The sequence below is a fragment of the Myotis lucifugus genome, unplaced genomic scaffold (assembly GCF_000147115.1).
Source record: "Myotis lucifugus unplaced genomic scaffold, Myoluc2.0 scaffold_621, whole genome shotgun sequence".
In the NCBI taxonomy this organism is placed as follows: Eukaryota; Metazoa; Chordata; class Mammalia; order Chiroptera; family Vespertilionidae; genus Myotis; species Myotis lucifugus.
The window spans coordinates 117687-140442 of NW_005871669.1; the positions used below are offsets into that span (position 1 = coordinate 117687).

General features: G+C 39.0%; 1 protein-coding gene and 1 pseudogene across 1 annotated transcript in view; one reads left to right on the forward strand and one right to left on the reverse strand.

Moving 5' to 3' along the window:
* The window catches only part of KIF1B (kinesin family member 1B), a 116838-nt gene that overhangs the window by 51709 nt on the left and 42373 nt on the right, over nucleotides 1-22756 (forward strand). The window contains 6 exon segments of the mRNA XM_023746041.1: nucleotides 2429-2508; nucleotides 3006-3112; nucleotides 3893-3976; nucleotides 4458-4638; nucleotides 4768-4840; nucleotides 22139-22232. Coding sequence (XP_023601809.1) covers nucleotides 2429-2508; nucleotides 3006-3112; nucleotides 3893-3976; nucleotides 4458-4638; nucleotides 4768-4840; nucleotides 22139-22232 — 619 coding nt within the window.
* LOC111823690 lies at nucleotides 16207-16886 on the reverse strand (annotated as a pseudogene).

A 22756-nucleotide genomic window follows, 5' to 3' on the forward strand; every position in this document is an offset into this window, starting at 1 on the left:
GTACAAACCACATACTTCATACCAATAATAAACGGTCCTTCATTTCAGATGACCTCAAGTTGGCTGTTAAGAGACTTAAAGCCTTCACATAAGGGTCTGATAATGATCTCTCTAGGTTAGCATAGAATGGGTAGGGAGTTTCAGTTGGTACTTTTGTTTTATGTGATATAAAATATTTCTGTGATTTTTGCTAGGTTTCTTTTGGTTAAGTTTTTCACATAACTTTTAAAAATAAATGTCAGTGTGTTCTTTTTAACAAAGAAGACTGATTTAAAGAAATTTTAGGTATATATTGTAAAACTGGAGCAGTAGTAAAAGTATTGTATATGTTTGTATTGCCTAAGGTCAGTGATTTTCAGCTTAAAGGTTTTTCCTTCAGTAAGACATTATTTATTCAGATATATTACTTATGATTATAAAGAGTTTAGCAGTTACAGGTTTGCTAGAATTTAGAGTGTGCCTTTGCATATATCTATATGTTTATACACACAACACATATATATATTTAAGGATATTTTATAATATCTTTTAATGTTAGGAACTGTGATTATATGACATCTTGTAAAAATATGGTATTTAACACAAATCATAAATAACTTGAGTAAGAAAAAAATAAATAACTTGAGTAAGTTTTGTGATATAAAAAGCACAGAATCCAAACTGGCAGCTCTGTTTTAAAACCTTTTTTTTTTACTTTAATTTTACCCATCCTGCTTTAACTTTCTGGACTTCCTCAGGAAACTAACTATATCCAAATTCAGTGTTAGAACCTGTTTCTGATGTGTTAACGTGATTGTGGTAATCATTGCACAATGTGTGCATATATAAAATTGACACATTGTACACCTTTTAAAAATCACGTTCAACTAAATAAATATAATTATTATCTGTCAATCATACCTCAGTAAAACTGGGAGGAGATTCCTTTAAGGCAAGAAAAGAAAAAAATAAAACCTGTTATAGAGATTCCTTTTTTCTTAGACCAGTGTCATGATGGGCCCTAAAGAATACTGCCCAAAGAGGCCTTTGACTCTCTCAAACCAGCAAGCTTTCAAACTGCAGAGGCAGATCTAGTTGAGAAGATGTAGAGGTTTTTCTAATTGATTTTTAATCATCTTTTGCAGTTCCTTTCTTAACCTCTTATCTGCCTCTTCTTTCATTTTTCTACATTTGCTGACACTATCTTGAGTAGATTTTGACTCCAACACCTTGTGACTTATTTTTGGATTCCAGTGGGGTATTTTCACCAAAGAAGGTTGGTTTTTTAAAAGATTTTAGAAATATTAGAGTTAGATGAGAATTTTTACATGATGTATGTATTATTTGAATGTCAGTAATTTTAATTTCTTCTTTAAGGTACAGACTAATTAATAAACTAAAGATAATAACAGACCATGGAAGAACTGATAAAAATTACAGAGGGAGATGATGGGAATGTGGGGAATTTTTTATACCTTATGATCTTATATGTGGAATCTGAAAAAAACACACACTAAACATCAATACAGAGAACAGATGGTGGTGAAGGACATTTTTATAAAGCAAATGAAAAATTAAATTTATTGGAATTGTAGGGGAGGAAAAATAATTTCCCCTCTACCCTTCTGAGTTCTTGGCTGAAAGCCCTGTAATAAAAGACAAATAGATTAACAAGAAAAAAACAAATAGAAGTTTATTAACATGTCTACCTTATGTATACATGGGAGATACCCAGGGGAAAATGACTAACGCCTTGATGTGGCTTAGAGTTCAGACTTAGATGTTATCGTCATAGGGAAGGGAGAGGGAAGATAGACCCCTGGGGGAGAGGAAATGGTTTTTAGGGTCCTTAGAAGAGTAGATGGGAAGTGGGGTAGACTGTGTGTGACAGTCTGTCGGGGTGTGGTGGTGACTTCTGGCTTCCTCTCCTGTGGTGAGAGTCCACCTTCCCTGTTAATGAAACTCCTGGAGGATTTATGACTATTGAGTTCCGTCAGGAGGATCTGTATTGAGGCAGATGTGGGAGGTCAGAGAAAGCCTCTCTCTGCACTGGCTGCTTTTCAAGTGCCTACCGCTCAAAATAATATGTTAAAGTGGCATATTTTGGGGTGGCATATTCTGCTACCATTCAAGATTTTTGTCCAAGTGTTTACAAAAATTATGATTACCCATCCAGAGAATCAGCCTGTCCTAATTTTTCTTTTGTATTCTGAATGTTTTGACCTTATCAAGAACTGGATCTTGTTCTTTATCTCAGAAATCATGTTCTTAGATAGTGTATGAGTGCAGTTTGGGAGGCCCGGAGAGAGTATTTTCTATGTATAATGGAATTGCAACTTGGAGGGAAGGCAGTCTCTTTTCCAGCGCCTGTGGGTAACCCAGGAAACCCTCAGCCTCCTGGTCACAGCTCTCAGGGCGCTTGTTCCAGCTAATCTGTAACCTTTTTCAGACCCCACATCTTGTTAACCTCAATGAGGACCCACTGATGTCGGAATGCCTGCTTTATTACATCAAAGATGGAATTACAAGGTATGTTTGTTTCTTTTGGTCATTTAATGTTTTTTTTTTCCTCTTAGATGATTGAATAAAGGGAAGTTGTTGAAAAATTTCTTGTAATGATTTGATTTTCCCACCTGAAATAGATACAGAGTATCCTCTCTACTCTTCCAAATTATGTGTCTTAGCCAGCTGAACCAGTTAACATGTAGTTTTTCCCTAAAAGACCCTAAGTAAAAATTTTCCTCCTTACATCTTACATAAATTCTATTATGAGTAGATTAGCTCACTCATGTCTTTGTGTAGTGCTGTGTGAGATACATTGGTAAATCATTGTTCCTTGGTTTCTTATTCTGATGTAGGGAAGTTGCCCATATTTGAAAATAGAATTTGCAGTTGAAAGCCTCTGATAAAAAAAAGTGGTACCTTTTTTGTATGTACAAAGAATATTCTTTGGGAGAAAGAGGTTTATTGTTTGTAGTGCTTTTTGTGTCTGAATTTCCCTGGGAAACACTTTCCCTTGTGTTCAGGGTTGGCCAAGCAGATGCTGAGCGGCGCCAGGACATCGTGCTGAGTGGGGCTCACATTAAAGAAGAGCATTGTATCTTCCGGAGCGAGAGAAACAACAGTGGGGATGGTGAGAGTCCTTGGCTTAGCTTTCCCAACAACTTTTCATTCTACATTATGGGAAGTCCATGCACCAGACCTGGTATTCCCTGTCTCTTTCAGCGATACTTGCTTATACAATCCAATATTTGAAAATGGAGAAACCTGGGCTGCGTACAAATGTAGGGACGGACAGAGCTACTTTGCATGAAAATAGCTTGGACAAAAGGAGCCCTTTGTTACTGCCAAGAGCTAAGCAGGACATAGGCAGTTAGGCTTGGTCTTGAATGTTAATTATTTGATAGGCAAGTAAGAAGGGAACAAATACTCTGGATTGTAGGAGATTGGAAGGATCTCTAGCCTTACTCCAATAGAATTTTATCTAAAAAGAAAGAAAAAGTCAGTCTTGTATTTTGTACAGGTTATTAACAAAACAACAGCAATCTAACCATATTTTTGTGCTATATAATTCATTCCTTCCTTAATCAAAATATTAGCTTTTGATTTTAAGCTTCTTATTATGACCTATATTTCATACATAAGATTTCTGATGGTTTACAGTTTTATAGATTGAACTATCAGATATCACCAAAACTGAGATTTTATATCTTTTGATGTTTGTCAATTTAAATGTTTCTATCTTAGCCACAGCCCTGGTTATGACACCCTAAAATAAACTATTATATGATGCTCAGCCACTTGGTCGGTTACAGGAATCTATTCTAGTTACCCTAAATCCTCATAGTCATCTACTTTCCATTATTTTATTCCAGTGGTTTGTGATACTAACATTAATTTGCATTCCTCTTAGTTATCGTGACTCTGGAGCCTTGTGAACGCTCAGAAACCTACGTAAATGGCAAGAGGGTGGCCCACCCTGTTCAGCTGCGCTCAGGTGAGAGTGGGACAGGTTTGAAGTCTTCAGCAAAGATCACATGGCTTGTGTGAGCAACTCTATATATATTTTTTTAATTCTCACCCAAGAATATTTTCCCATTGATTTTCAGAGAGAGTGGAAGGGAGGGTAGGGGAGAGAGAAACATCGATGTGAGAGAAACACATCAATTGGTTGCTTCCCGCAAGGGCCTCTACTGGAGCTAGGGATCGAACCCACAACCCAGGGACCTGCCCTTGACTGGGAGTGGAACCTGTGACCCTTAGGTGCGTGGGCCAATGCTCCAACCACTGGGCTCACCAGCCAGGGTGGAACTCTATAATTTTTGAATTTTTGTTTAAAGGCTGAAGTGATAGCATTAGGATTTATGTTCTTGTAAAATCTCAAAAGCTGTCTTTTTGCATTAAGGAGAGTGAGGTTATTAACTGAGATACTATACATTTAAAAAGTGGTTTCTTAACTTTGTGTTGTTTTGTGATAGGAAACCGTATCATCATGGGCAAAAACCATGTGTTTCGTTTTAACCACCCTGAGCAAGCACGGGCTGAGCGGGAAAAGACTCCTTCTGCTGAGACCCCCTCTGAGCCTGTAGATTGGACATTTGCCCAGAGAGAGCTTCTGGAAAAACAAGGAATTGATATGAAACAGGAGATGGAGAAAAGGTAATGTACAAATGTGATGTGGCCCAAATGACTGCCACTTCTTTTAAACATCGAATAGTAGTGTTTATAAAACAGCTCAGTGATTTCACCATGTATTCTTTTCCCCGCTTGGTTTTCTTTTTCTTCTAGGTTGCAGGAAATGGAAATCCTATACAAAAAGGAGAAGGAGGAAGCAGATCTTCTCTTGGAGCAGCAGAGACTGGTAGGAGTCCATCCTGAATCCTCTCTAGGAAAAGGGCAGCTTGCTCTCACACCTTCCCTGCCCCACAGATGAGCACTCGCCCACATGGCTTATCCATCTCTCACTGATAGCGCACACTTTTCTCTTACTTCCTTAATGGAGAGTGGACTTACAGCTCCTGGTAGCCTGAGCCTAAAAAATTGTTCATAAAGGTGCTATTTTGTGCCTTTTATCAAGTCTTCTGTCAACACCAAGTGCTATAGTGGGAGCTTTTCGGTAGCCTTTGCCTCTTGGTAGTGGTTTTTGAGTATGCATCAGTGGTGGTTCTTTGAGTGGTAATTACTCTACATATTGAATTTGGTGGGCGTTTGCCTTGGTTTTGTTTCTGATCACCTGATAGTACTAATTCTCTGCTCTTGGGCTGACCTGGGGGTTGTTCTCGTGCTGGGCAGACTTTTTTTTTTTTTTAGTTAAACCGTGTCTAAAAGTGTTGCTGCACAGTTGCATGTGTTAATCCTTTTCTGTTCCCCTGCATGGAGTCTGCATCCTCAATCAGGGTCCTCAATCCCCGTGGCATGTGGGATGACAGTGGAAGCAGGGGCTGTACAGCCAACCCAGATAGGAGAGGGAAGCCTGGTTTCTCTGAGCAGCTGAAAAGTTGATTTAAGGTTGCAACTTATAATGCTAATGGCTTTAGCCTTTTATGCTGTTAATTGATTCTGAATCTTATGAATAAATAAGTTAATTCATTAGTTTTTTCATTAGAAATTTTAAAAAATACCTTTTTATTGATTTTTAGAGAGAAAAGAAGGGAAAGGGAGAGAGAGAAACATTGATGTGACAGCAAAACATCGAGAGCCTCCTGCATGCCCCCTACTGGGGATCGAGCCCACAACCTGGCATGTGCCCTGACCGAGAACCTAACCAGCAACCTTTTGGTGCATGGGACAACGCCCAACCATTTGGGCCACATTGGCCAGGACTAGATTTTCATTTTTAAAGCCATCTAGTTTTGGTTGATAAAGCCCTTGTTATAAAGAAACTTCTTGGCATTCACTTGATATGTGAAGAAAATGCATATAATAAACCTTTGGGTACTATGGGTGCAGTTTAGGAATTTTCCAGTTTTTAAGATTCTTGAACGTCTTTTAAGATAAGGTTAGCATAAATTACAGCATGTAAAACACTGCACATAAACTACAGCCTTATAGCCATGCTCTGCTTTGGAGAAGAGAGGCTACTGCTAAATGGGCCAGAAAAGCCAAGGGCTTAAGCAAAGGCAGCCTTTTTCAGGGCAACTCACTTCGGAGGCTTGGCAGTAGTTAACCAGTTCATTTGTTAGCTTGGAAATTATAATAAAGTCCTCCTCATAATGGATTGTAAGAATAAATCAAGTGTCTGGGGCAAGATAATAGCAGTGTTAACATATAGAGAGTCTATTTAGGAGGCCTAGGTAGCATTTAGTTTTTAGTAAAAACGGAAAGATTAAGCTAGAATGTGATTAAGGGCTTGAAAGGTTTACAACACATAAAGGAACCTTTTATCTTAATAATGTAGTATAATCTAATAACATGCCTCTGATGGTCTGTGAGAGATCAAACAAGGACAGGTATAATTAAGCTGTGTTTATTATTAGATAGTGCCTTGTAATTAATTGTATAGTGCTTTATAATTTACAGAGCTCTAACATCCATCACTTTTTTTTTATTCCTGAAACAACTCTCTTTAGTAGATTTGTATATACATAAAATGAGAAATATTACCTCCAGCTGAGGAAACCAAGGCTGAACAATACTGTCTTTCCCACTCTTAAAACCTATTAAGTCATGGGTTTGAGGCTTAAACTTGGGTCTTCTGACTTACTTCACTGTCCTGTTCAGTAAAGCAGTACTTACCAGCTACCTAGGAGTCTTATTAAAAAGCAGATGCTGATTCAGCAGGTCTGGGTGCGACCTGAGATTCTGCACTTGTAACCAGCTCCCTGGGGATGCCCATTCTGCTTGTTCTGGGACCAACTGATGAGTAGCTGGGTGGGAAAGAATGATGGCTGGTATTCTCCGTAACCAAGAGCTGGTGATCATTCTGTGCTCTGAAGCAGTGGTGCATTCACATAGATGAGGTAAATGTCTCTACGACATGCTTAGTTTCCAGGGGCATACTTATTCTGCAAGTAGTCAGGTTCTGGTTGCCATTTGATCAGTGTATCTCAAAGCAAGCTAGGATTTCAAGAGCAGGTCCTCCAAGCAAGGAGGCTGCTTTCCTCCCACAAGTCCAACTCTGTATTCCATTTAAAGTCTGTCTTCAAGAGGAATTGATTTCTAATGCTTTAGCCTGAAGAGTACCTAGTAGTAGCAGTACTGAATGGGAAATGTATTTTTATCTTTCCTGTATTGGTCAACCAACAGATACATTTTGAATGTGCCCTATGAATAAACATTGAGAGGATATAAAAGACTTATTTTTCAGTAAATATCTTTACATATTTGTTATATGTAATCACTTTTGCATAACAACAGCATTAAAAAACAGAGTTTTCTATTACCATAGTTCCCCATACGGTGCGTCACACTGTTATATTCTCTTGTAGTTAGTGCCCTGTTGTACACCTGGTCCTTTTCATGCTTGCTTTTCTACACATGCGTTTTGGGTATCTTCTCTCTTCTATTTGTATAAGCTTCTTGCAGAGTCTTTTCAGGAGGCCTACTTGGCATTTGGTATTTAAGGAAAACAGAGGGATCTTTTAGTGACATGCGAATTGGCCAAACCTGCGTAGTTTTTCCAACCTTCTAATAAATGAATCTAAATATCTTTTTTTTTCTGACATGAGACAGAATTTACATCTTGGCATATAAATTTTGCATACAGACTTAATAGTATCATGGTCAGTATGTGAGGGGGTATATTTGAGCCATATGGCGAACATAGTCTACAAAGTCAGTATGACCATATTTTAAAAAGGAAATTATAGCCACTTGATTTGATATGAGTTCTTTTGGATATGTAGACTCTAATTTATGTTTTATTTTGGAGTTTTATCTCTCAATAGGTTATTAAAGCAATGACTTATTTCCTAAATTAGGTAGTAGTCACTTAATCCTTAAGCAATTTTAAAAAGAAAAGGAGTCAGGAAAAAAGTGATAGTTGTCAATTATGTGGGAAGAATCAGAGAGAGTTTGTTTTGTAAAACTCAGTTTCTACATATTTTCAGGAAAACCTTTTTATGAGTCAGACATACTTTTTTCTCTAATATTAATATCATCTTTGTCACTTAAGATTAACCATTCTGTTTTTTTAAACTAAAAATGTACCGCTTCTCGGCCTTTTGGCTAAGATCAAGTGTAAACTAAAAATGAAAAATAAATAGTCTAGAATCTATAAATTTAACTTTATCTGCTTTTTGTTGCCAAATTTTCAAGTAGGTGGGGGTTAGATGTTGGTTTAGTATCCATTTATAGACCAATATAAATCAGTTGAAACAACTCCAGATTCAGGGACCAAATTATTGTCATTGTTAAAGGTTACTTTTTGTCCCTAGAAAGTAACCATACATGGAAATTTTGGTATAGCAAGCAAAATACTATTTATCAGTTTTTATTTTTAAAAACCTTTACTGGAGATAATTTTGGTAGTTATAGTCAGGTAAAGGAGACTAGTAAGTAAGAATATTTTCATTTACTCGGCTAGCTTGAACTATTCAATGAGTAGTGTCTTTTCTCAGGAACTTTTATTTCCTGGATAGAAATTCTTTCTTAATCCTGTTCATCATAGGGAATTGTAAATCCAACCTTGCGTTCATTTAGATCCATGTTATCAAGATTTGCTTGTGTTCGTTAAGAATAATTGGTTATTGTCTAAACGGTTATTATCCCAAATCAGGCTGCAGTTTTAGGTCTAAGTAAAATGTTTTGAAAAAGAAGTAGTGGTGCAAAGGTAGCCAGAAAGAAAGTTAGAGAAAACATTTTAAAGTGGATCCATTTCACATAAAGTGGAAGAATTGTCACTTAAAGTGATATTTCTCAAATAGCTAGAAATGCCATGGGTTGTCACAGAAAACATCTCTAAGTTGTATTTATTAAAATATTACTTGGAGACCACCACCACCACCACCAAGAAAAAAAAATTACTTGGAGAATCTTAAGATGTTAATAAAAGTATATTTGCCTGATTTAATTTATGTTCTAGAAATTTGTTTCTTAAAATTTTGGAGGTGAGGCATTTATTGATTCAAATGTGAAAAACAAAATAGACCCACTATAAGGACCCTCTTATGCTTTCTTGCTTTCTGGATAACACCTCTAATTGTATAAGTGAAATGGATCAATTTGACATGACACAAGAACATAGCAAATCCAACATATGCTCACGGAAAGACTAGTTTCAAAACCCTCTTGTCTTCTAGAAAAACAATTTGGTTGATGAGAACTCACATGGTCTGTTAATAGAGATTCTTAGCATTTTTAACATCATACCTGTTTGCTTCTTTTTCTACTTTCTCGTCTTCTAACTTTTTTCTAGGGCTGCTCTTTTTAGTAAAGCTAAACAGAATGTGGCATCCTACAGCCTTTACTAACCTTTGTTAATCTGCCTGCTTGTCACATCTTGTATGGCATCTGTGCTCACTCATGGGGAAAGAGTTTCTGGAAGAAGCAACAGCAATAACCAAGGCAAATGTGGGGAAGTGGCTGCTTGAGTGTTAGCATGAATGGGGTGTAGGTTTTACTTCATATTCTTGAGATGGTGGAGATGTTATTTTATACCATTTTCTTAATAACTTCATATGACCTTAGAGTGAGAGTCTCACTCATGGTGTCCGTCTCCCTAAGAAATTTGCTTGCATATTTCATCACTTATGCCAGAAAGTGAAAATTTGGATTAGTGTTACTAAACAAACGAACTAATCTTTATATTAATAATAATCTACATATGCATATGTCTTAATAGACTTGCACATCATTTCAGGTTTTTGTTTTTGTTTTATTAGGGGTTTGTTTTGTTTTTATATTTGGTTAAGGCTTTTTTGCTTGCTTTTTCTTCAATTTGATTTTCATTTTTTACATTTTAATTTTGGTTATTTTGGGGCCATTTTTTGATTTTGTTTTCCAAAGGACGCGGATTCTGATAGCGGGGATGATTCTGACAAGAGGTCCTGTGAAGAGAGCTGGAAACTGATTACTTCTCTGAGAGAAAAGCTACCTCCCAGCAAGTTACAAACCATTGTTAAAAAATGTGGCCTCCCTAGCAGTGGGAAGAAACGAGAACCTATTAAAATGTATCAGATACCCCAAAGAAGGCGCCTGAGTAAAGATTCCAAATGGGTCACCATCTCAGATCTTAAGATTCAGGCTGTAAAAGAGATTTGCTATGAGGTTGCTCTCAACGATTTTAGGCACAGTCGGCAGGAGATTGAGGCCTTGGCCATTGTTAAGATGAAAGAGCTTTGTGCCATGTATGGGAAGAAAGATCCCAATGAGCGGGACTCCTGGAGGGCAGTGGCCAGGGATGTCTGGGACACCGTTGGTGTAGGGGATGAGAAGATCGAAGACATGATGGCCAGTGGTAAAGGCGGAACTGATGTAGATGATCTCAAGGTTCATATAGACAAGCTGGAAGACATTTTGCAAGAAGTCAAAAAACAGAATAACATGAAAGATGAGGAGATAAAAATCTTAAGAAATAAAATGCTCAAAATGGAAAAAGTCTTGCCACTGATTGGATCTCAGGAACAGAAAACCCAAGGAAACCACAAAGCAAAGGAACCTGTTGGTGCTGGTGTCAGTAGCAACTCTGGAAATGATGTAAGTAAAGGAGACAATGGAGAACTTGGGAAAGAAGAACGTGTTTCCCAGCTGATGAACGGGGATCCAGCTTTCAGACGTGGACGCCTGCGTTGGATGAGACAAGAGCAAATCCGGTTTAAGAACCTGCAACAGCAGGAGATAACAAAGCAGCTTCGTCGGCAGAACGTACCTCATCGGTTCATCCCTCCTGAGAATCGGAAGCCTCGGTTCCCCTTTAAGAGCAACCCTAAACACAGAAACTCTTGGAGTCCTGGGACACATATCATCATAACAGAAGATGAGGTTATAGAGCTTAGAATTCCGAAAGATGAAGATGGAAGGAAAGGAAACAAGGATGAGAGCCAAGAAAAGGGTGGTAGAGCAGCTTCTAAGGATCCCCAGTTACCATGGGGCTCTCAGGGCATGCGAAGTCAAGATCACATTCAAGTTAGCAAGCAGCATATTAATAGTCAACAACAGCCACCTCAGTTACGCTGGAGAAGCAATTCTCTCAATAATGGCCAACCGAAAAGCACGCGCTGCCAGGCATCTGCCTCCTCAGAATCGTTAAACTCCCACACTGGTCACCCCACTGGTCACCCCACTGCTGATCTGCAGACTTTCCAGGCGAAGCGCCATATGCATCAACACCGTCATTCTTACTGTAATTATAACACTGGAGGTCAGTTAGAGGGCAGTGCAGCCAATTCTTATCAGAGGCAGACTGACAAACCCAACCACTGTAGCCAGTTTGTAACACCTCCACGGATGAGGCGACAGTTCTCAGCACCCAATCTCAAAGCTGGTCGAGAAACCGCAGTATAAATTACTGGACAAACTTGAAATCCTGGTAGAGGAAACAGGCGATGGTAGCTCGATTTGAGTTGGTTCTAGCCTTAGCCTTGAGTTCCTACAATTTACATTATTATTTGAATGTTGTGTTCCTACAGATAATAACTGATTTTAATATTGTCAAAACATAAAACACTGGTAAATGTTTCAAGACCTCCCTTTTGTTTGTATACCATAATGGGCAGTTTCTGGAATTTTGGACAAAACACTGAGACCTCCCTTTTGTTCCTGAGACTTTCCTCTTTTCTTGGTGCCTAGATAATATACTTACATAAACTGGTGTTCTTTTGGTGTAAGTTTATTATGTTTTTATAATGCCTATAAATTGATCTGATAACCAGAAAGACCTGCCTCTTGGTTTATGCAAACATTCAACTTTGTGGCTTTTGTAGCTAGAAGAGTCCTAGTCTTCAATTGGGGGAATTTGAAATGTAGAATTAAATGTTTATTATTTCCCCATAAATGCTAGAACATTAGTTTAAAAATAATAACATGCAACTATGTGAACACAACTTTGGATTTCTCATCCATATGTGTTCCTTTTAAAAAATATAATTGGACTTTTCATAAGCCAAAACTAAATGTCTCCAGACATATTTTATAGTACATAGCTTTGCATCTTCACAGACCTTGGACATCTTATTCTTCTACATGTTCCATAGAACTGATTCAGTAGGGTTTTGGTTTTTTTTCTGTTGACTGTATCAGTATATGCATGAAATTTGTCAAAATACCGAATCTTTAAATTGGCACCATTTCTGGATTTCTGTTTGTGCATTTTGAAATCGAACGTATCATTTCTCTCTCACACACACTGAACTATTCACCAAAATCATGCCAACAGGAATACCAGCAAAATACTTGTATACTCTGAGCAGTATATATATGTTTATAGGGAGAGTATTTGGTGGGGAGAGGAAAGAGGTGAGACACGGGGAGAAGACTGCATACAGCTATGGCTGTGTGCTGCGTATTTTCGGTAGATGATAAAATAATGAAATAGGCTAACTTTGGTTGGGTTTAGAATAAAAGAGATAATGTATAATGAACTATTCTTTGATTATCAGTAGTAATGCTCACAGACACTCAAGCAAGCAAAGAGAAGTCCTTTTGAACATTTATTGTATCAATACCTCATTTACTGTGTTGTGGTCTCAGTTTGCCTCACTGGAGAATCCACCAAAAATGATGGATTTTAATGGGAAGAAAAGAATAGTTTTCTGCATCTCTTGAACTTGTCAGAAACTTTCTTAAGAGGCAGTGTGAAGAGCCAACGACGACTGCAGTTGCCTGACTTCATGTTGTTGAAGATTCCCAAGTCACTAAGTCTTCTATCAAACACTTGTCTTCCAGATGGTGTCAGAATTGCAGCCAAGATAGTAATTAACATTCAAGGCAAGGAAGCCTTAAAGATTGTGATTATATAGGTGTTTTTTTCCTTTGTGTGTGGGCACTATGCTTTATTAGAACATATTATTTTTAATCATAGTATTTTTTCTTTGCTTCTAAGAAAATGCTTTCTTAATGCACAGAAAGTTGCTTCCAATTAACTTTGGGGAGATATTTTTGCTTTTGTAGCTAGAAGAGTCCTAGTCTTCAGTTGAGGTTTCATGGAAGATTAGGCATGGTGAATGATGTTTGTAATGGTTGACTAATAGAGATGACGATCTCCTGTATCACGTGGTTTGAATGAACTCAGGCTACTTCAGATCAGTCACTTCAACCCCAGTTTTGTCCTTTATTCTTCTTAGACATAGATTCGTTAACTAGTCATTTCTTGCAAAAAATTATTTTCTAATATTAGTAATAATGATAATTACTCACCTTTCACCTCTAGAGCTAAAGTGGGCTCGTATTTCCCTAACTTGAGATAACGTAAGGACAGGTCCATATATGTTCATTTTTATGGTGGCCTTTTCATCTCAGTATGGGCCAGTGCCTCCCTGTCCCACTAAACAATGGGAGTGTGTTTCTACTGGTGACCAGGTGACCCTGTAGAATGAAAAGTAACATAATATTTTCATTTGCTGATGTGGGTTGTGATAAGCACTATACCCAAACTGGTGTTCCAAAGAACCAGGTTTGTGTTTGTGCTTCATCTGCTGGTCAAATGCTCACAGGTGCCCTCATCTTGCTGAGATGTTTAGATATCAAAAGGAGCCCTTAATTTCAGATGACCAGGAAGAAATGAACCAAGGTTCGACTGGCTGCCACATGTGTCCCTGAATTCATACATTTGAGAGCACATGTTGTCTTAGGAAATAACTTTTGTCTTTAAAATTATTTCATTGACTCTTTTTACTAAGTAAGTAACTAGTGCCGTGCTTTTGTGAGCTTTTGGTATAGCCTGTATTGCCGTTTGTTTTTTAATTTGACAGTCTCTCTCTCTAAGCTTAAATACAACAAGATCAAGGATAAATGGTCATCATTAAACCGTTATTTTATTATTGAAGTATTCCTAGCTATTATCATAGTGAAGTGAAAAAAAAGCATTTTTGCTATTGAAATTGTACAATGATCTGCCAATAATGGAAATGTAGCAGAGACCTAATTAATTGGTATAATTTCACAAGCCAAAATGGTATTCCTTAGAGAGTCAAAGACATTCTGCTTATAAGTCTAAACTAGAGGGCTTTTCCTTTATATTTGCTTCTAATTCTTTGTAGTGCTGTGAATTACTTCTTTTACTAGAAATGCAATGAAGTATTGTTTATTCCACTGAAGTGACTTGAAATGACCTCTTGTGCTTTGGGTGCAGGTTGATGCTGAAAAAAACACACAAAATAAAACAAAACACAGAGTTTGCCACACCAGTGTCTGCATTATAGGCTACTAGATATTAGACTACAGGAAGTTACATAGATTTCCTCCAGTCAGCTGCTGTACCCCTGTGCCTTACTGGTCCTTTGTAGACTTGCCTTAATGATTTGTACAAAAGACTGGGAGGAGGGGAAGCTGCCATGTCCTGGTGAGCCTAATGAAAATACCTTCTGAGGCGCAATGCAAAGCAAGCATTTGTTCTGTACTGTCAGAGCCCGGTTCTGCACTCTGAGGAGTATTCATAATTGTCCAGTTCATGTCATCTTTCAGATTTTATAATCTGCTCTAGATACTTAGTTTGAACCACTAGGTTGTGAAATGTATTCGTTTCCTGCCATTATGACTGTAAAATCTTCTTGTTCATGAACAATGGATTTCTCCTTTAATTTTTTTTAATTGTTGAAGATTGTCTTTGAGTGTAAGATCTACCTTATTAGAAAAGGAGAGTTTGTAATGTTAAAAAAAATAAAGTCCTCATTCAATAAAACCTGAAATCTTCTTTTAAAAGTGTGATTTCTCACTGGTGAGGGAGGAGGGAAAAGTGAGACAGGGTGATGCTAATAGGCCTGATCTTGACTTTTATTTATTGCTTTTGCTTTTGAAGGTGGTGGCAACCCAAGTCTTTTTTTCTTCTTCTCAAATTTGTACATGAACTTGATTAGCTTAAGCTTTTGCTTTTGTTACCTTTTCTATTTATTAAAATTCTATCTTAAATGGGAACTTTAACCTCTACTTTATGCTACATTTTATTTTAAAACTTTCCTAGTATAAGATGAGTGAGGGGACAGCAAGTATCACTTTCAGATTTCTTTGAGTTTACCTTAAACTATGTATTCAGGTTTTTTTATTAATCTTGATTTGAAATTTTTAAAAATGAACAAGTATACTTCCTTTCATATGGACAGAAACTACATTTCTAAAAAGCTGTTGAGTAACTGTTTAGCTCTTCTTTTTTTCCTTTAACCAATACTCCACCCAGAGTATTGGTGCTTTGCTAGAGGTGAAACAGGACAGAATAGAAGATTTTTCTGGAGTGGACCATCAGTCTTATTGAAAATTTAGACATGACATTTTTATATTGAAAAACACAATCCTACATTGTATCATGACATGTTTTTAATGAGGAACTTGAGAGAATGTTATGCTTGGATTGATTTGCTGCAGGCCGCATAATCTTTCCCTTCAGGTGCTTTGTATTTTTCTGCTATTGGAGAAACTGGCGGGAAAGTTGCCAAGATCGACCACTGCTAGGGAGACACAGATGATTCCAATGCAGTGTGACATGCACAGTGATAGTTGTGTGCACAGAGTGAGAATGGGGAAAGTGGGAAACGGTTTTTGAAGGAGTAAGCCCTGAGCCAAGAGCTGAGTGCCAGAGTACAACTGGGAATTTATCCAAGAGAATGGCAGGGGGAGGGGGCGAGGAAGCATGTCAGGGAACTGGGAGTAACTTGGGGTGCTGAGAATCCCAGCTGTGCTGGCAAGTTACGGTGAGAGATGAGGGCAGTTGGGTGGACAGGGCTGGATCCTGGCATGCTAAAGAGTTGGTTGGGGTTTTTAAAAAACAAAATACCTTTTATTATGAATTATATAAAATCAAAACTCCAAACAAGCACTGCTTATAAGATCCACTGATATTATTTTTAAAATAACACTCAATGTCTTTAAATCTGAGTTAGTATAATACTTATTTTTACTAATACCAAAACAACCACACTAATCCTTGATAGAATTTTGATGTCTGATAATCCCTGCCTATCAGACAGCATCCAATTAAAATATCATATAGCTTTTATTCATGAAAGAAAATAGTTTATTCAAGTTCACAAAAGAAATTTGAGGAGTTATATTGGGTTTGAGTTGAAGAAAAAGACCCAGTTAAAACATAGAAACAACATTTTCATTTGCTGGAAGCTGAAATCAGTGTATACATTCTAATCAAAGATCTGTCCCAGGTGGCATTTTCAAGTTTTTAAAAGTGTACCAGGCCAGATCCTTAACTGCCTTCACTGCTTTTGCTTTGTTTTCCCCCTTTCCTTCCTCTCTTCAATGTTTTTCTTTGCCTCTGGTTCGTCTATATGGGGTACTGTCCGTGCTAGCCTAGAAAACTCTTTCTGTTCTTAATATCAGTCTCCATTTTCATGTCATCTTTTTCATCTTTCACCACACACTAGGTTTTCTCTTAAAAAATGTTTGGGGACTGCCGCAATTGCTATCTCTTAAACATCTTTCATGGAAACATCAGTATCGCCCTGGCTGGCATGGCTCAGTTGGTTGTGCATCATGTCCTGCACCAAGAGGTGGTTGGTTCGGTTCCTGGCCAGGGCACAAGCCCAAGTTGCAGGCTTTAACTGTAGTAGGGGGTGAGCGAAAGGCAGCCGATCGATGTATAGCTCTCACATCAATGTTTGTTTCTCTCTCTCACCCTCCTCCTTCCTCTCTCTTAAAAAAAATCAATTAAAAAATCTTAAAAAACAAACAAATATCGGTATCTACTTTAAGAATACTTAAAAACAAAAAAGAATACTTTAAAGTCTGCTAAGCTCCTTTGTGGCATTCTCCTTTCTCTTTTCAGCATGCATCTTCCTTTCCCACTTATTCTATAAGCTTTTAGACATATTTTATCTGAAAAGGTTCACCACTCACAGTCCGCACACTCACAACCAGGAGTTGGGATTTTATCTTAAGTGTGTTGGGAAGCTACCAAATGGTTGCATACAGGGAGATTGCATTGTTAGATTCATTTAGAAATAGCCAAAGTTTGGGTTGGAGAATTGTTGGAAGGAGGCAAGTTTAGAGCCCATTGCTCCAGTTGGGTAGTTGCAGTGTGAACTTCCCAAGTGAGAAACTGCACTTTCCCAGTAAAGGCAGGGAGAAAGGAGAGGCTCCGATAGATTATTTTCAGGAAGAGTCAACAAATCAGCTTGCGGTCGGGTAAACCCTGTGTATCACAACCCACGAAGTGATGAAGGCTGTTGCTTGGATCATGGTTGGAAAGTAAAGTAGACAGTTGCTGGGCCCACTCCAAAGTTTCTGGTTTGGGAGGTGTGCCACGGGCCTGATCATTTGCATTTCTGTTAGTTCCCAGGTGAAGTGGATTCTGCTGGATCAGCACTCACCTTTGGGAATCTTAGTCTAGAACAGGAGTTCGCAAGCTTTTGAAGGGCCAGATGGTAAATAGTTGAGGTTTTGTGGGCCCTTTTTTTTTTGCAACTATGCAGAAAAGCAGCCATCGACAACATGCAAAAGAATGGACATGACTGTGTTCTGATAAAACTGTTTACAAAAACAGGCAGTCGGCTGGGTTTGGTCCTGGCCATAGTTTGCCCACCCCTAATCTAGAACATGATCACTTTTGAGAACTATTCACTAGAAGATCAATATATGACAGTGTATCTGAGCTAGGAGACAGCTGTGTGCCAGACACAGGTGATTTAGTGGTGAGTGACAGGTCTCTGACCTTGTGAAATTCACAGAATTGTGGAGGAGACAGCCACTAGACAGTCACACCAAGAGTTACACAGTACATTTGTGCCACATGACGGGGTAAAATACAGGGTGCTCTGAAAGTTTACAACCAGGCGCTTCAGGGAATGCAAGGTGGCCTTTCCTGGCTCTCAGCTGATCACTTTTTGTTTCATTTCACTGAGAAAAAGAAGTAATCAGAAGAAAACTTCCTTTTCTTCCCACTTCTAGTCTCCCATGCATCCATCCCCATACTTGGCCTTGCTCCTATCTTAGTCCTGCCCTTGTTCCTACATACCATCTGTCACCTTCTCAAGGACTTGCAGTACCTTTACCTTCTCCTTTACAACATCAGTTTCTCTCCTTCTGAATTATTCCTGTCACATACAGGCATGATTTCATTTCACCAGTTTCCTAGGAGCTGTCACTCGTTTCTGCTTCTTTCCATAGGAATTCTCCTTGAGAGTCTTCTTACTGAATTTCCACTTGTCCACCTCCCATGGTTTTTGTGTCCTTTCCCCATTCTTGCTTGAACTCACTGTAGTCAGACTTTTGTTCCCACCTTACCACTCTCATCAGGGTCCAAAGATACTCACAGTGACAACTCCGGGGGGGTGTTGTCAGTCCTCATCACTTCTTGGGACACTTTGTTCACTTGGCTTCTCATTTTCCTCTGGCCCCTCTGGCTGCTCCTTCATGCTTTCTGTGGCCTTACATTGGCTATTTCTGTATCTGCCCGTTCTCTTCATTTCTGGGGCTTTTCCTTCCATGTTCTCATCGGTGAGAGTGAAGATAGTAACTCATGGGTATTGAGCCAGTAAACCTTTTTATGTGCATTAGGTCACTGAATCCTCAGAGTGTCCTCTCTGTCAAGTAGATATTGGCATCCCATCTTACATACTTTCCCACAGTCACCTACTACTGAGTGGGGATTCAGGTACCATCTCAGGCCGGCAGTCTGCAGACCGCTGCCTTGCTTCCCTCTGCTGACTCCCAAATGTCCTCTCCAGCCTAGACCTCTGCCCTGACCTGTAGACACAGGCACAGCCATGACCTGACATCCATACAGCTAGCTGGCATCTCACATTTAAACTGTCTAAGCCGGAGCAACTAGCTCAGGCCAAAAATGCAAGAGTCATCCTCAGTTTCTCCTCTCTTACCACACCCATGAGCACATCATCAGGAGGTCGCATTGCCTCTGCCTATAGACCATATCCCAGCTCCAGTCTCTCTTTACCACTTCACTGCTGAAACCCTGGACCAGGCCACCGCCATCTTCCTCAACATCACGGAGAGCCGCACGACTCCTCCTTGCTTCCAAGCCCCCAGGCCGTTCTCCGTGGAGAGTGGTGTCTTTTTGTGTGTGTTTTTTTATTTTAAAATATTTATTTTTAATTTTATTTTATTGTTTAATACATATGAGACCACAGCCCTGAGCCACCCAAAGGCTTCCCTTAGAATAAAATCCGTAGTCCTCACCACAGCCGTCCATACCCCAGTCCCCGTCTGACCACCTCTCAGCTACATCTCGACCCTCCCGCTCTCCCACTCCACACACAGCACGCTGCTTTCCATCTCAGGACCATTGTCCTTGCGGTTAGTTCTACTTTAATTGGAATTACACCCACCCCTCAAGATCTCAGCATGCTGGCTTAGGTCTCTGATTAAATGTTATCCCTACACAGAGACCTTCCCTGGCCACCTGATCTGAAAGTCTTTTCCAATTCCTCTCTTCTCCGTATTAACCCCTCACACCTACCTTTCTTCATAGTACTTCGGCGTGCTGAAATAATAGCATCCTGTGTCTGTTCACTGTTTACTGTCTCTCCCTCACCACTGTATTCCTAGCATCTGACACATAGAAGGGATGAAAAGGTATTCGCTTGCTGACTGGATGGATAGATGGTGGTTAAAAGAGCATCCCATTTCCACTGTTTGCTAACTCTGATCTTTGGAAAGATACTTAATTTCTTTAAGTCTTTTTCTTCTTTAACATGAGGATAACAATAGTACCATCTTCATAGTACTTCATAGTATTAGTGTCTTTCATATCACTGAACTGTATATTTAAAGATGGTTAAGATGCTCCTGGCGGGTGTGGCTAAGTGGTTAGAGCATCGGCCCGTGCACCAGAGGGTCTCAAGTTTGATTCCCGGTCAAGGGCATGTACCTTGGTTGTGGGTTCGCTCCCTGTACCAAGTCAGGGAGGAAACCAATTAATGTGTCTCTCTCACATCGATATTTCTCTCTCTATCCCTCCCTTCCTCCTTTCTACTCTAAAATCAGTGGAGAAAATATCCTCAGGTGAGGATTAACAAAAAAAAAATGGTTAAGATGGTAAATTTTATGTATTTACGACAATAAGATAATGCGGGAAATAAAAAATTAAAAAATCCTCAGTCCTGTGTGGTAGGCAAGTCAAAAATTTAAAATTTTCATTTTAAAGATGACAAAAGTGAGGTTTGGAGAGGATTTAACTTCCCAGAATTATCAGACTAGTATGCAGGTGCCAGGGGCAGAACCTAAGCCCTTTACCTGCTACTTTAATGTTTTTTAAGTGTGTTTAGATAGCTAACAAAGCTGTGTTGCTGGCTTTTGCTCACTGCCAGCTCCACTAGAGAGAGAAAGCTTCCTTTGTGAGACTACATGATAAACGACTAGAGCCTTGAGAATATTTGCACCCTCCCTAGCATTGCCATTGGGAGCTCCTTTTGTGATGGAGTTTGCTAGCCAGGCTTTCAGTGGAGTATTTGGTATACTTGGAAAGCTCTGGAGTATTTGGTATGTGACTTGGAGAGCTCGGTTTGAAACAGGACATAGACTGAAACCCTCTGTCCCATGACAGCCTCTACTAAGGTCCCTCCCAAGAAGCAGGAGATCTGGACAGTACATTTTAAAATGCTGTGCTCATGCTATGGTTTGGTATTTTACTATGCCAAGGTCTCTTTTCTTAACCTTACTTGTTTTATTTTTTAAATGCCAGCATTTTTCCACTATTAAATACTACAAGCATTTTCTCCCAGTCTCTCCCCACCATGTAATTTTGATACCTCAGATATGTGGTCTGTCTGTTTACATATGGTATGTCTATTTGTGTATATAAGAAGAGTACATTTTTTTATCCCTCAAGAATAATTTTTTGCTTACTTTGGGGTGATACTCTTATTGAGAATACATGGAGTAGATGGAGAAACAAAGGACAAATCTGATTTGTATTATAACAATACATTTTGTATTATCCTATATAATAAAGAGATAATATGCAAATTGACCATCACTCCAACACACAAGATGGCTGCCCCCATGTGGTCAAAGATGGCCGGCAGGGGAGGGCAGTTGTGGGTGATCAGGCCAGCAGGGGAGGGCAGTTGGAGGCAATCGGGCCAGCAGGAGAGCAGTTAGGCATCGATCAGGCTGGCAGGGGAGTGGTTAGGGGGTGATCAGGCCAGCAGGCAGAAGCAGTTAGGGGCAGGCAGGCAGGCAGGCAGGCAAGCGGTTGGGAGCCAGCAGTCTTGGATTGGAGAGGGTGCAGGCTGGGCTGAGGGACACACACCTTCCACATGCACGAATTTCGTGCACTGGGTTTCTAGTAATAGTATATTTAAAAATAAAGCATCTTTATTGACTAACTAAATGCAATCAATAGATTATTTTAATCCTAATAGCACTGTGATCTTTTGGTTCCCTGAAGGCTAAACTCACCCTCCAGCTGCAAAGTCAGTAATATTTCATCCACAGGGGAGTTCAGACTCTAATTTTTTCTCATCTAAACAGCTAGATAATTGGAATTGTTGCTGGTACTGGTGAATTTAATCTTTTTCAGTATTGTTTTTTTCTAGAATTGCTTGATATGTAAAGGTACTACTTAAATGTATTTTAACATTTAAGGGACACATGCATTTTCCCCCCTCAAAATCCCTCCTTTCTCTACCACAAACCCAAATAAAGAACTCTTGAGCCCTGGCTGGGTGGCTCGGTTGGTTGTAGCATCTTCCCGTACACTGAAAGGTGTGGGTCAATTCCCCAGTTGGTGCAAGTATGAGAGGCAGCCAATCAATGTTTTTCTCTCACATTGATGTTTCTCTCTCTCTCTCTCTCAAAATCAATAAAAACATACCCTTGGTGAGGATTTTTATAAAAGAACTCTTGAGTCTGAGGAAAGAGAGATTGCAGTTAAATTTTTTTCTTTGTAACATTTACCCATTACAAACTATCTTGTGTGCTTTGTGGGTTTTTCCTTCTAAGTATTTATCTGTATGTCTGTCTTTTTATCATTGTTTTCTGCCTCTATCTTCTCTCTCTCTCTTTTTTTCTTTTGCTATCTCTACTTTTCCCAATATTCCTTCCCTTTTCCTTCCCATTTATCTCCTCTCTCCTACATGTTGTCTCCTTTCTCTTCCTTCAGGACTATGAGAGTAAATTGCAGGCCTTGCAGAAGCAGGTTGAGACTCGATCCCTGGCTGCAGAAACAACTGAAGAGGAAGAAGAGGAAGAAGAAGGTGAAATCTAGAGACTGACACTTTCCTGTGTATATCTTTTGGATCTATATTATCAAATTAGTCCTTTACCTGTGATCAGAGCTGGATTTGACCATAGTTGTCCCTATGTCAGGGATTTTTTGACATTTCACTGCCAATTTGAAGATGATTTTTTAAAGATGCTCAATGCTGAGAATCCAGGCTATAGTCTATGAGATGGGAGTGGGACTGTGAGCCTCAGAACACAAGATTTCTGAGTAGTCTTCATATAAACCTGTGGGGCAATGTACTTGTACTGTCCAATATTACTGTACATATGAAGATCATATAGCAGATAAACACAGAGCTTAATCTTTGTTAATATGTTCTATTCTATTTCCTGGTTTATGATTTATGTCAGGGATTTTCCGTTGAGGACTTAGGAACATATCAATGTACACTAAATGTACCTCTCTTAATTCTTCCAGAATTTATTAGCCTAATATTACAGTATAAACATTTGTCACATTTCACTTCTCTACTCAGCCTCTCAGTAATATGAGGGT